Genomic DNA, 15,300 nt, shown 5'->3' with positions numbered 1-15,300 from the left:
TGCACTCAAATGTGCCCATGATAATAATACTACATGTACAAGCAGGGAGTTATTGCACATATTGGCAGGCACAGGGCCACCCTCACACAGAGCTGATACACACAGCCTTGCTGTCACAACAACAGAAACTCGTTTATTGGGACATCACCAGGAACAGGTGCTGCAGGCCACACTGGTGTTCTTAGACAACACACAGAAAACAAAATTTTGAAAAGAAGCTCAGTCCTGAATCGAAGAGGGAATCTGGTGCTGTTTCCTGCCTTCAGTTGCCTAGTATATACCTTGGACCCCCTTCCAAACGATCATGAACAATGGGAAAAACTTCACAGTATATGAAACCAAGAGACTGCCGGGTGGAATTTCCAATAATCTGTGACTTCGAAATTGGGAATTTCCTTTGGATCAACTCTGTATATTCCAACTCATTTTACCCATTCTTCTCGACAACGAGATATCAGACTGTTTTTGTTGAACCCAGTCGGTTGAGACCTGAGTACTTGATGAGGTCTTAGATTAGAGACATTTAACTGAAGAGATAATTTATCAACTTCCAAAGAGTCACAGATTTCTAAAAACAGCCCCACCAACTTTGAGCAATGACTTTGAGGATTAATGTGATACTGCGTCAATGTGCTCTGAAAGAAACACTACCTATTTCGACCCATAAATTCTAGAAGGCTTATTAAAAATCAATTTCATCATGTTGTAGCCGTGCTTATCAAGGGCTGTGAAAAGCATTTGTTCACAAGACTGAGCTGGTGTATGTCAATTATACCTCAGTTAAAAAAAAAGACAAACAGGGAGGCCTGGGGTGGCTCAGGGGTTGAGCATCTGCCTTTGGCCCGGGGGTCCTGGGATCGAGTCCATATCAGACTCCCTGCAGGGAGCCCGTTTCTCCCTCTGCCTATGTCTCTGCATCTCTCTCTCTCTCTCTCTCTCTGTCTCTCATGAATAAATACATAAAATCTTAAAAAAAAAACTTTAAAAAGACAAAAAGAGTGAGCTACACGATACATGATCAGAGACAGCTTTGCCAGAGCTCCTGTAGCTCTGCATACTTCTTCCATCGCTATACTGAACATAGTTGCAAGACAACACAGTTGGCATTAAACTGTCACTAAATGGGATCCCTGGGTGGCTCAGCGGTTGAGCACCTGCCTTCAGCCCAGGGCATGATCCCGGAGTCCCGGGATCGAGTCCCACATCGGGCTCCCTGCGTGGAGCCTGCTTCTCCCTCTGCCTGTGTCTCTGCCTCTCTCTCTCACTCTCTGTGTCTCTGATGAATAAATAAAATCTTAAAAAAAAAAAAACTGTCACTAAGTAGCAACTTAGACTAACAGTTTTCTAAGCATTACAATTTTTCCATCAAATAACTTCAGATGAGTCTGTTCTCTCTGGAAGAGCTGAATGCCAGTGCGCCCAATCTGTGAATAAGAAAACCGGCAACGGAAATTGGCACATACCTGGAATCCTGTTAAGTGTCACCCAGAAATGTTCATCGGGGCTGTAGGTATCTTTGGACCAGTGGAGTAGATCAATGGCCCTCTTGTCATGAAAGATAAAGTCGACAAACTCTCTGGTGAGGGCCACGTAGGCAGTGCCAAAGTAGATGGTCATCTGATGTGGAGGCGAGGTCTTCAAAACATTGGTGTTTTTCACAAAAGAGCCATCCTTGCCTATGTGCTCCCGGTGCACGAATTTCGTCCGCTTGACGGCGTGACTGGGGGGCAGCACCCCGGGGGTGATGTTTTTCCCTTTAAAACCCTTCAGATGCCGGACGATCTCCTTGTTGGTCTTCAGGGGGAAATCCTGGCCACACGTGTTGATGGCGTACTTCCAGGGCACCTGGGAGGCCGCGAGGTCCTTGAGGCAGTTCAGGTCGGCCTGGAGCCTGGAGATGCCCCCGTAGACCACGGGCTCCATCCTCGAGGCCAGGAAGGCGTTGGGGAAGCAGCTCAGCAGCTGCCGCACAGATTCCTTAAACTTGGCCGCGGCTTTCTCATCCACGTGCACGCAGTAGACATTCTGGGGCATGTAGACGGCCCTGAAGAGCCTTTCGAAGGTCTCGAAGTTCTTGTGGATGACCATGACATAAGCCAAAGGGAAAGCCACCTCCTCCTCCGACAGGGGGCTGGTGATGTAGTGGCTCTGGAGCAGGTAGTCCTTACAGGGGACGCTGCCCACGGGCGACGGCAAGGTGTTGGCCCACAGGAAAGCCGCCTTCCCTTCGAGGGCGACCTCGCAGGCGCGCAGCCTCACGTGCCTCGGGCCGGGGCCACTCGGCTTCCCCAAGCTCCGCGGCAGGTGCAACTGGCTGTGATAGACCATCAGCAGGATGAGCGCGCTGAGCAGGGCGAGAGCGAAAAGGCAGCACCTCCAAAAGTTCATGCTTTTCACTTCCTCGGGGGCGGGGGGGGGGGACCTCTGTCTCCAGGGGCTGAGGAGAGGTGGCCGGGGCCGGGGTCCGGGCCGCGACGGTGGAGGGGCGGCACCGACTCCTCCCACGGGGCCTGCGGGCCAGCGGGGCAGCGGCCTCCACGCTCCGGGGCGCGGACGGCCCGGGGGATGCTGCGGCGGCCGCGCCACTCGCCCGCCCCGGGTGCCGAACCCCCGCCGCCCGCGCCTCCGACCCGCGCCGCCCGCGAGGTGCCCTCCTCATTTGCATACGAAATGCAAGCGGCGGAGCTCGGCAAACCGCGTTCTGGAATCGTCCTGTCCACCCGGGCCGAGCTCCCCCGGCTTCACCCCGCCCCCGCCCCCTCCTCCCCCCGCCTCCCCCCGCCTCCCCCGCCTCCTCCCATCCCATCGATTCCCATCCGACCTCCCGTCGCTCCTCAGGCTCCCTCCCCGCCCCCGCTCAGCCCTGCAGCCCGCGGGCAGCCCTTGCAAACCGCGTTCTCAGGACTCCCGTTCCACCCCACCCCGCCCTCCACCCCGATTTTAGGAATAAAAGGGTTTATTCCCTTTTCCCGTTCCGCAGCCCGTCGTTTGCGTTTCGGTGGCATTTCTACCTCTGGGCACGCGGACGCGGATGGGGGGTGCGGGGGATGCGCTCGTAGGGTGTGAGTTAGGAGATTCCGGGGCGACGTGGGTGCGCCCTGGGTCACATGAGACCGTTTCCGACGCGGTTCCAGCGCCTGGACGTGCTTGGGTAGGTTCGTGGGGAGAGGGAAAGAAGAATCCCACCCTCGGGTTCGGGGGGGGGCGCCCGGGAGGAGGGTGGAAGGGACCCGGCACTGCCCTGGCTTGTGCCACCAAAGGAGCCGCGTGGCTGCCACGGGCGAAACAGTCACACCTCAGTCTGCACGCCGCGGGGCAAGGGGATGGTCGCCGTTCCCAGAAGGCGGGTTCCCATTTCACACGAACTCATGACTCGGTATTATCTGCATCTGCAGCACGTGGCGTCACTGGCCACTGGGTCGTCCGAAAAGGCTGACACCTTGATTGGAGGTCATTTCACAGAACTCAAAGGAGCCTCCCTCCCACCCAGACCCTCCCCCCCCCCCCCCCCCCACTTCCTTACTCTGAAGCAAGAACAAAGGCTTCAGGGCTGCTGCAAAATTCCTGGAAGTCTCAGTCAGTGTAACTCAAGGGGAGGCAGGAAGGGAAGCAGGTCTGGTCACATTACAGAGGGGTTGTCATAGCTCACCTGTGCCAGGTGCCTGGAGCACTCAGCAAACACGAGCCCGTGGTAGACTTAGGAGGGCGGTAAGGACGTTTCTGGGGGAAGGTAAGTGGGCCAGCTCAAAAACCACTTGTGGCAGCCTGGGTGGGATGCTACCAGCGGCCTGCTCCCATCTCCGGGCAGTCACCGAGCCATCCTACCCGTCGGGGCACCATGTGGCAATGGCAGCAGGTGCCTCTGTTAGGAAGGGGTTCGGTGTACAACGCAGCAATCTCCCTGCCCCCCTTGCTGTCCCACACGCCCCTTAGCTTACTGTAATTCGCGGAGCTAATAAATGACAGCAGTGCGGTGGAGATGACCGATATTGATTTGCAAACAGACTCAGAGAGCTGGCAGGGACTTTAAAGATCATCTAACATGACCCTTTATTTTACAGATGAGGAAATGGAAGCCAATAAGAATATTTTTTTCCCAAAGTCATTCAGCTGGATAGAAGCCAGAGACCTGCACTCCGCAGCTCCCTTGTCCAGATGCTGAAACCAGTCTATTTGGCTTCAAATCCCCACTGGTCAGTGACCAGCTGTGAGACCAGGATAAAGTAATTTAACCTCTCTTGGCCCTGGGTTCTTCATCTGTGAGATGGAAAATCACCGTGGTTCCCATTTCGAGTGGTTGTGAGGAGCAGTGAATGAGAGGACTCCTGTTCGGGGTTTGTGTATATGATCTCATATGTTCAACACCCATTGCCAGTTACTGTTGTCATTTCTCTTTTGAAAAATATCCAACATTTCCGACCGACCCTGTGAATGAACTGATACTTTGACTTCTGTTCTTAGTAATAGAGAAGAGAAACATCCTGCTCAGGCTTTCCCACTGGGTTGATTTATTCCCACTGAAAAAGAGGGGAGTCTAAATCTCGCTCTTTTCCTTTCCCATCGCAGAAATATGGCCATAGGAAGAGAAGAACTGAATTGTCCATTTGGGTGCCTTCACTTCCCTTTGTTCTTATTAAGCCACACCCTTTTCTGCAAAATATATCCTTGGCCGGACCTGGGGAGAGCAGAAAGGGAAGTGCTGAGGAGGGCAAGAGAGATTATAGGTTCCATGGGTTGTTCCCCCCTTTTAGCCTTGAGCCTTGGTACAAGAGGGAGCCCGGTGGAATGCCCCTCCAAATAAAACTCAGCACATCTTTAATCATGATTTAGCCGAGGCCGATTGCAAATGGGACACGGAGTGGTGCGAGGTGATTCATGGTTCAAAATGCCAGCACCCCAGAAACCCTCCTATAGTCTGTCCTGCCTTATTTACAGTGGTTTAGACGAACAACCTGACATGAAAATGGGATGCCTGCTAAGCACTTAGCCCAGCGGGTAGGTTTGTTTTGCTTGGTATCTGTGGCAACTGAACAGGCATTTTCTTCTAGCAAACCATTGGGCGGGCTAAGCTATTAACTTCCACCCAGTACACTATTTCTGCTCTGTTCACTTGAGTTGGCTTAACATTCTGAACACTGTCGTCATGTAGACATTCTATATCACACTCCCTGCCTCTCTCTGTCCCAGGATAATTTTTTTTTTTTTATTTATGACAGTCACAGAGAGAGAGAGAGGCAGAGACACAGGCAGAGGGAGAAGCAGGCTCCATGCAGGGAGCCCGACGTGGGATTCGATCCCGGGTCTCCAGGATCGCGCCCTGGGCCAAAGGCAGGCGCCAAACCGCTGCGCCACCCAGGGATCCCCCCAGGATAATTTTTAACAGCACCAACAAGAAGACAGCACCGGGATGGCAGCGAGCAGCACATAATCAGCTCAGCTGAACAGTCAAGAAAGAGGCGAGGCTATCTGGGGCTTTCTGAGAACACGGTGGGATGTCTTTCCCTTATGTTCCCATAGTTCTCATTAACCTTCTAGGAGCTACATAGCCCTGGCTGGGTCATGAGAGGTAACTGCAAATGCTGGTTCAGTTGTCACGGGGGCCGGGGAGGAATCCGGGCCCGACTCCTTTCCAAGTGCTTAGAGTCCTCCTTTACCTCAGATTGCTTCTCTCAGCTTAATTATTGCTACTGAATCAAGGTGATGCTTTTGGTTGGGTCCCCCACATCTCCACCAAGCATACACCGTTAGGGGTCAGTCTGCCAACCCCCAACACGTTGGCTTCAGGGGAGACACAGAAAGCAGACAAGAAAAGATCTCCCAGCAGCCAGAACAACGATCACAACTCTGTGGACTGGACTCACACTGGAATGTGTATAGGAAGATAAATAAAAAGAGGAAGCGAAGCTGGTGGAGGAAGGGAGAGACGGGGCTCGTAAGTTCAGGAGTGGCAGCCAATGTTTGGCCAAGGTGTCATGGCCATAGAGGAGGGTGGGGACCACAGTGAGGAGCCTGGGTCCCACCTAAAGCAAGCAGCTCCCTCTCAACGCTGGCTATTAATGCCATGCTGGTCATCGGGCCAGTGCTGCTAGCTCTTCAGATATTTTTAGCTGAGAAATCTGACTTTTATATATTAAACGAAAAACAACCCAAACTCTTTCAATGTTACCAAGTAACTAACACATTTTTAAGACACAAGGGCACGCATACATATGCATCCTGAAGATTGCATTTGGCCCAAAGGATCCCAGTTTATCATCTTCGCTTTAAGCATTAAAGGTCATGTCCTTTGAATCCCTCTTGAGACTTAGCCTATGAACTTTTAGTTTAGACACAATCCTAACAAACCCACTCAGAACTAAGCAGATAAAAAGCCACAAATTAGGGACACCTGCGTGGGTCAGCGGTTGACTGTCTGCTTTCGGCTCAGGGCGTGATGCCGGGGTCCCGGGATCGAGTCCTACATCGGGCTCCCTGCACAGAGCCTGCTTCTCCTCCCTCTATGTCTCTGCCTCTCTCTCTCTCTCTCTGTGTCTCTCACGGATAAGTAAATAAAATCTTAAAAAAAAAAAAGTCACAAATTAGAAGAGGGATGCAGCACTGGGAGATCGGGGCATGCCATTGTCAGCAATGGGTGGCAGACAAAAGATGAGGTAGGTTCCAGAAAAACTCCAGAAGCAGAGCAGTGCACAATCATTCAGTTAAAGGGTTACTGCCACTCATACAGCTTGGTGACCATTTTATTACAGTCGATTGGTACCTCCAGTATTTGTAAATTATCAAATAAGTTAATGTGTATGAAAGGGCTTGACAATAGTAAAGATCAGGGCAAACATTGGGCCAACCAGATCTTGTCTGAAAACAAGCAGAGTCCTAACATGTAGTGAATAGGAATATAAATGTATTTCTATATCTTATCCATGTGTGCTGGATATGCTATTTAAAAAGTCATTTGTGGGGGTGCCTGGGTGGCCCAATCCGTAAAGCATCTGCCTTAAGCTCAGGTCATGATCTCAGGGGTCGTGGGATGGAGCCCCGAGTTGGGCTCCCTGCTCAGTGGGGAGTCTGCTTCTCCCTCTCCCTCTGCAACTCCCTCTGCCTGAGATCTCTCTCTCAAATAAATAAATAAATAAAATCCTTAAGAAAATTGAAAAAAAAAGTCATTTGTGAACTGTTTATTCAGAATCTTTTTTTAATTAGCCATTTTCTGCACAAAAGGGGAGGTGTTCAGTTATTTAATAACCTCACAATTATGACAAATTTTTTGCTGAAAGTATTAGGTAATTATGTTGACCACATGATTCTACATCAGGCATTGGCATTTTTTCTTTTTTCTTTCTTTCTTTCCTTTCTTTCCTTTCTTTTCTTTCTTTCCTTTCTTTCCTTCTTTCTTCTTTCTTCCTTTCTTCCTTTCTTTTTTTAGCATTTTTTTCTGTAAAGGGCCCCGTAGTAAATATTTTAGGCTTGTGGGACTTCTGACCTCTGATGAAACCACTCAATGCTGTTACCTTCACAGCATGAAGGTAACAATAACAATATGTGCCTGCGTCCTGCTAAATCTTTATTTGTGAACACTGATATCTCAAGTTCATGTAATTTCCACTTCACCAGTTTTTTTTTTGATTCTTCGCCAACCATATAAAAATGTAAAGTCACTCTTAGTTTGTGGACAGTACAGATAGGGGCCAGATTTAGCCCAAGGGCTTTATGTTGTGTGCTAATCTCTGCTCTAGATTGCAATTATGTTCCTCTAAGGTCCACATTTTGCAATATTGGAGTCTTTGCAGTCACCTGTAATTCCTGTGTAATTTCTGTCTTGTCTTTCCAGATAAAGAAATGTGAAATGAGGGCAAAGAGTAATGTTGGTAAAGACTCCTAACTCTGGGAAACGAACTAGGGGTGGTGGAAGGGGAAGAGGGCGGGGGATTGGGGTGACTGGGTGACGGGCACTGAGGGGGCACTTGACGGGATGAGCACTGGGTGTTATTCTTATGTTGGCAAATTGAACACCAATAAAAAATAAATTTATTATTTAAAAAAAGAGGAAAAAAAGTAATGTTGGTCCTTACACCTGCACGAAGCCCTTTTATATACACCATCTGGGTTAGAGTGCAGGGCACTGGACTATGTACCTCAGTGTCCTTCCTTCTTCTATAAAATTGAGATGTTAAGAAGCCTGATCACATAGAGTTCTAAAGAGATTTAAATAGTATGGGACATAAAAAGAGCTTAAAACAATGTGTCTGCTAAAGACACATAAGAATTACTCAACACATCTTAAGGCATCTCTCTGTTGGTAAACTTGGTTCAACTAGGAAACTACCTGCCCTGCCTGCCTTCTTAGGTATGTTTAGTGCAGCACAGCAGCTGTGCTTGAAGGGTCATTTGCTGCCTATGCTGGGGGCACCTTCGTGGCTCAGTTAGTTGAGTGTCCGACTCTTGATTTTGGCTCAGGTCATGATCTCAGGGTGATGAGATAGAGCCCCATGTTGGGCTTCCAGTCTCAGTAGGGAGTCTGCATGAGATTCTTTCTCCCTCTGTCCCTTCTGCTCATTTTCTCTCTCTCTCTCTTTCTCAAATAAATAGATCTTTCAAAAACAACAACAACAACAACAACAACTCACAAGGCTCTGCTGCTTTCTACATGACCCTGAAAAAGTCTCTTAGGATCACTGTGCCTTAGTTTCCCAATTTTTAAAAAACGAGTAGTCTATCCAAGTGGTGGAAAGTAAATCTGGCTAAGAAGGCTTCTTCTGCATCTTCTTCTGCTATGCCACATACCACCATCCTAGCCCACCTTGTTCTTCTGGGGTCACACTCTTTGTCCTACTTCCCTGGAAGCCTGCTTCAGGTATCAAAGTTCTTTCCCTTCTGGGGTTAATCGCCCAGATTTAATTCTTTTTTTTTTTTTTTAAGATTTTTGTTTATTTATTCATGAGAGACAGAGAGAGGGAAGGGCAGAGATACAGGCAGAGGGAGAAGCAGGCTCCCTGCAAGAAGCCCAACGTGGGACTCAATCCCAGATCCCGGGATCACTGCCCTGAGCTGAAGGCAGATGCTCAACCACTGAGCCACCCTAGGCATCCCCCAGATTTCATTCTAATTGCCCAAACAAAAACAAAAGTAAAAATCAAATAAAAAATGCAAACAAAAATTATATCGTTGGTTGTAAGCTGGTAAGTTTCAAGGAATGGGATGGGTGACTGTCTCCTCTGCCCCTTTTCTAAATATCTCCTTTGAGGGAAAAAAAGATTGCAAATTCATGAAGGGAGCTTGCATGTCCAAGGTCCGTCCAGATCCAGGATAGTCTCCTGCCTCCCCTCTAATACCAACTACCTCCAAACTCCTCCACCTCCATATTTTTGAACATCGCACTGACATTGCAACGGGGATGGTATTTCTACTAAGAGACATTTTATCATTCAGCAGCTTCCAGAGATCTGTATCTGGAAGATACCCTTTATCTTTTTAACATTTTCAAATAAGTGGGAGCCAAACAGTCTTAAAATAGAGATAGGCAGTGGTTCCCTCCAACTTCTACTTTTAATAGCTCTATTAAATTCTTGACTTGTGCTCAGTTTATTCAAACCACTGTCCTACTAGCTTTTTTTCCCACAGAACCTGTTATTAACTTGGGTTTAGACTGTTTATAGGACAGAGGGCTTGGATCAATCCCAAAAAGCAGACACTTCTTTCTTAGACATTAGAGCTGGAACACATTTTTCTCCAAGATATGTCCTGTGCAGTTTATTGAAGATCTTTGCATTTGATTCTCCCACTGGCTAACATGGTTTTCGATTCAGATTTTATGTGTACCAACTTATCCTTTTGAATGACTTCCTTATACTCTTATCCCTTCTCCTCAAAAACAATGGAAAACTTGTTATAAATAGAGTACACTTGGTCCCAGGCTGCTTTGGTTAGGGCCCTCGTGACTGTTAGTACAGTTTCAATCACTACCTTCCAATGAGTCTTTGGTATAACGGAAGCTGCATACCTGAGTGGTTTGATTCTAACTTTCCCCCAGTTTATTGATCAGTGCTGTTCTATGGAACACAAGTATCTAAGGCTCTAATTCTTGATCCTGAGATGACCTTGGCATTGGGAAGTGAGGAGGAATGTGCTGGGGCAGCACTTAGGGTAACCATCTGTCCCAGTTTGCCCAAGACTGAGGGACCTCTGGGGAAGTGGGATTTTCAGTGCCACAGCTGGGAAAGTCCTGGGAACACCAGGACGAATGGGTCACGCTAGACACCAGCAGTCTTACCCACTCACAGCTGAAATATATTTGACTAAAGAGTATACAATAACTGATCAGTGTGTGGGGTGCTTGGGAGGCTCAGTCAGTTAAGCATCCGACTCTTGAATTCAGCTCAGATCATGATCTCAGTGTCCTGGGGTCAAGTCCTTCCTCCACCACCCGATGCTGGGCATTGGTTAAGATTCTCTCTCTTCCCCTCTCCCCCTCCCCCCCTCAAAAAAAGGGAAAAAAGGTTAAAAAGAAAATACCAGGTGCACCTGGGTGGCTCACTTTTTTTTTTTAATTTATTCATGAGAGACACACCCAGAGAGAGGCAGAGACACAGGCAGAGGGAGAAGCAGGCTCCATGCAGGGAGCCCAAAGTGGGACTCGATCCCGGGTCTCCAGGATCACTCCCTGGGCCGAAGGCAGATGCTCAACGGCTGAGGGTAGCTCACTTGGTAAAGCATCTGACTCCTGACTTCAGCACAGGTCGTGATCCCAGGGTCATGAGAGCAAGCCCACAACGTGCTCCGTACTCAGTGGAGTCTGCTGGAGATTCTTTCCCTCTTTCCTTCCCCCTGGCACACTCGCCTCTTGCACCCCCCCACCCCGCCAATAAATACATAATTTTAAAAAATAACTGATCAGTGTGGGAGGAAAAGAAAGGTTCAAACCACTGATCTGGGTTGTGGAGCATACAGGCCATCAAAAGTCTGCAAACTGTAATGCATAAAAACTGCATACCCCTTTCCCACATATCCCAACCACTGAGGACTGGGGACAAAGTGATTAGTGTTTGTGGGATAGCTTCACCACGAACAAAGAGAACACACAAGTCAGTTGTGCTACCTGCACAGATGCTCCCCCAGTGGATATAAAAATGTCTTAATAACAACCTGGGTAATGGAGGGAGAACCTGAAAGGAAAATAAGTGTTATTAAAGTGTTAATGGATTCTGAAATCCCTTCCCTCCACGTCACATGTGAATTGAGAGACATTTTTCTATTAAGAGGAGACTAATAGAAAAACGTGGGAAGGGGGGTTCTTATGAATAAAAATGCTCATTTTAACATTTGCAACAAATGGGCAATAAAGCCAGAAAATGTTCACTTATTTACAGAGCAGCAGAGTCAACCAGCCATTTGAGCTCTCCGGCTCTCAATTTCCAAATTTGTACACCCTTAAGATTGGAAGTAGACGCTCCCTCAGGCTTCTTTCAGCTCTAAATGCTGTGATTATTCTAAATGCTGCCCAGAATAAAGAGGAGGCTGTCTTTACAGAAAACTGCACTGGGGAATTTTGTTTCGATTCACTAAGTGCAGAGGAAAGTCCAAAATGTGGCAGGATAACTGACCCGAGATAAAATCAAGAAGTTTTGGAGGTGGGGTGGAGGGCAGGTAAGCTCAGATAGACCAAAGCCCTGGGAAAGGAGAACCCACATGGGGGTGTGCAGCCTCTCCAGGAGACTGCCTGACACTTAGCCAGGACTTCAGGGTCTTAGCTGGACAGTTTTCACATGGGATGTGGGAGAGTGTTTGGGGTCCTGGGCAGGAGGGCTTTCCTTCTGTAGACTCCCAAGGAGCTCTGACTTGAATTGAGGTCAGAATTATAGACTTTCATGAAAGAGGAATCCAATGAGTTTGTGGGGCTAAGGAAGGGGGTGGCTAAAGAGGAAGCGTCTAGAAGAGGTGACTGATGATGGCAGGAAGCCAATGCATTAGGGTGATCTGAGTATCTGCAGCTTGATTAGTAAAAATAGGCAGTTTTGGAGCACCTAGGTGGTTCAGTCGGTTTTGGCTCAGGTCATGATCTCAGGATGGTGGGATCAAGCCCTGCATCAGGCTCCATGCTCAGTGGGGAGTCTGCTGGAGTGTCTCTCTCTCCCCCTCCTTCTCTCCCTCCCCTGCTTGTGCTCACATGCACACGTGCTCTCTAGCTCTCTCTAAAATAAATAAGTCTATGTAAAAATGGCAGTTTTATCCTCCAATGTATTCACAATTAAGTTCTGATCTTTTAAATCTGGCTGAAAAGAAAGATTATGGGGAATGAATATCATCCATCTATTCTCTGAAAACATGGCACTGATGTGGATACGGGATAAACAGATTTGGGGGAAAAGCTTCTGCCACTAATGATGGCTTTTGTCCAAAAGCATCTCAAGAAAGAATGTCATATACTCTGCAGGTCAGAGGATGAGGGAAAGACAAGCTTATAAACAGCTCTGGCACTGAGAAACCACACGAAGAAATGGTTAGGAAACTAATCTATTTACTGCTTTGGATGTAACTTTCTAAGATTGCAAATTGTCTACTCAGAAAAAAAAATCACCTAAAATCTTAGCAAGGTCATTTCCTTTATCAATTGATGAGTTAATTCCATTAAATAAACAGCCCTATGGGGCATCTGGGTGGTCCAGTTGGTTGAGTTTCTGACTCTTGGTTTTAGCTCAGGTTGTGATCTCAGGGTCGAAGGATGGAGCCCCGAATTGGGCTCTGTGTTCAATGTGGAGACTGCCTAAGACTCCCTGGCCCTCCCCATTGTACTCTCTCTCTCGTTTTTCTCTCTCTCTCTCTCTTTCTCAAATAATAAATAAATCTTAAAAGAAAAAAGCAGATTTATGAAAACCCAGCTCTGATCTTTAAAGCAGGGCCTCTACTATTGAGGTTTTCTTTTTACTTCTTTGGTGCAGAGTAAGGCACCAATTTGGTAAGCTCAGGCATGAACTTATGCTTCAGACTGAAGCATAGTCTGGCTTGAGCCAGTACAGTTCCCAAAATAAGATTGGCATTGCGAAGCATTCCCAAGGTGAGCAAGATGCTTTGGAAAAACTGAAGGAGAAAGAATAGTCCCATTGCTGTTGACCAGGAGCAGAAAAGACTTCAGGAAATGTCTGAACATAAGTAGAAAATGCTATCTGAAACTGATCCTTGGTGGTGGAGGGGATGATGATTTGCACTGGGCAGCAGGGCTGAGGGGCATACTAAAAATTATTTCCATTTAGAAAGAACAGCATTGGAAGTATCACAATTTCAGATGTCAATATATACTGCAAAGCTGTAGTAATCAAAACAGTTTGGTTCTGGCACAAAAATAGACACATAGATCAGTGGAACAAAGTAGGGATTCCAGAAATAAACTCCAGCTTATGGTCAATTAGCCCATGGCAAAGAAGGCAATAATATACAAAGGGGGAAAAGACAGTCTTTTCAACAAGTGGTGGTGGGAAAACTGAGCAGCTACATGCAAAAGAATAAAAATTGGCTTTCTTACACCATACACAAAACTAAACCCAAAATGGACTAAAGACCTAAATGTGAGACCTGAAATGGTAAAAATTTCTAGAATACAGTAATTTCTTTGACATTGGCTGTAGAAACATTTTTTCTAGCTATGTCTCCTCAAACAAGGGAAACAAAAAATATGTAAACTATAAACTGTTGGACTATACCAAAATAATTTTGTCAGTGCAGGAAAGCAACAAAAGACAACTTATTACATGAGAGAAGATATTGGCAAATGATATACCTGATAAGGGTTAATATCCAAAGTATGTAAAGAACACAGAAACTCAACACCATAAAAACCCAATTCGAGGGATCCCTGGGTGGCGCAGCGGTTTAGCGCCTGCCTTTGGCCCAGGGCGTGATCCTGGAGACCCGGGATCGAATCCCACGTCGGGCTCCCAGTGCATGGAGCCTGCTTCTCCCTCTGCCTGTGTCTCTGCCTCTCTCTCTCTCTCTCTCTCTCTCTCTGACTATCATAAAAAAAAAAACAAAACCAATTCGACTACAAAATGGGCAGAGGCCCTGAACAGACATTTCTCCAAATAAATAAAAAATACAGATGAACAATAGACACATGAAAAGATGTTCCACATCACTCATCATCAGGGAAATGCAAATCAAAACCACAATGAACTATCACCTCACACCCAACAGAATGATTAAAATTAAAAAAAAAAAAAAACAAACTAGTGTTGGTGAGGATGTGGAGAAAGGGAACCCTCATGTACTATCTGTGGGAATGCAAACTGGTCCAGCCACTCTGGAGAACAGTACAGAGGCTCCTCAAAAAATTAAAAATAGACTTACCATATGATCCAGGAATTCCACTACTGGATATTTACCCAAAGTAAATGAAAATGCTAATAATTTGAAAAGACATATATAATGCACCTTTCCTTTTATTTCAGAATTATTTACAATAACCAAGACACAGACTGCAACCCTAGTGTCCATCTATAGATGAATGGATAAGGAAGATGTGGTGTGTGTGTGTGTGTCTGTATACACAATGAGATATTACTCAGCCATTTAAAAAAGAAGGAAATCTTGCCATTTTTGACAAGACCATACAAAAGGAAACAAACAAGAACCCAGACTCTTAAATACAGAGAGCAAACTGGTGGTTTCCAGAAGAAAGGTGGGGGGAGGGGGTGGATAGGTGTTAACAGACAAGGAGGGGTAATAGTTTGGGGGTAACACTTATTTAGGGGTAACGCTTATTTTGATGAGCACTGGGCAATGTACAGAATTGTTAAATCAATATGTTGTACACCTGAAACTAATATAACATTACATGTTAATTATATTTGAATAAAAAATATTTCCATTTAAATCAATTCAATAACTATTCTCATCCCGCTGGATGCTCACTATGTTGGACTGCCAAAAATGTAAAAGGTCAGTCAGGGCAATATGATATTCACATAATTATAATGTACAGAAGACTGTAGAATGACATAAAGGAGTTACAGTAAAGGTTTACAAAGTGTATAATTGGAAACCAAAATCAGGAAAAGCTTCCTAAATGACAAGCCATTGAATGCAGACATATTAAAGCTGTTATTTAAATGGGAGAGGTGGAGGAGAATGGTCCATGTAGAGAAGATGACCTGAAGAAAAGTGCCAAAGGCAGGAACACAAGGCACAGTGGTTTTTCTGGAACATTCTTTCCAAGGAAAGCAGCAGTGGGAATTGACAGTGAAGTGATATTGTGATAATGAGGTGATATTTACTAGGAATATGCTGATATCCAATACGCCATGTTGAGATGTTTAT

General features: G+C 46.5%; 1 protein-coding gene across 4 annotated transcripts in view; it reads right to left on the bottom strand.

The window, feature by feature from the left end:
* GCNT2 (glucosaminyl (N-acetyl) transferase 2 (I blood group)) overlaps nucleotides 1-15,300 on the bottom strand; it is an 83,093-nt gene that overhangs the window by 31,210 nt on the left and 36,583 nt on the right. Inside the window, exon 1 of one of the 4 annotated variants that reach the window (XM_025444650.3) lies at nucleotides 1,464-2,555. The exons of 2 other annotated variants lie outside the window; for them this stretch is intronic. In XM_025444650.3, the coding sequence (XP_025300435.1) occupies nucleotides 1,464-2,388 (925 nt within the window). In that variant the 5' untranslated portion in view covers nucleotides 2,389-2,555. Of the gene's footprint in view, nucleotides 1-1,463; nucleotides 2,556-4,022; nucleotides 4,676-15,300 lie in introns of those variants that run through there. One more of the 4 variants, XM_025444674.3, reaches the window with a different exon arrangement.

Source organism: Canis lupus, chromosome 35, assembly GCF_003254725.2.
Source record: "Canis lupus dingo isolate Sandy chromosome 35, ASM325472v2, whole genome shotgun sequence".
Classification (NCBI taxonomy): Eukaryota; Metazoa; Chordata; class Mammalia; order Carnivora; family Canidae; genus Canis; species Canis lupus.
This window is presented reverse-complemented; position numbering and strand designations above follow the sequence as displayed.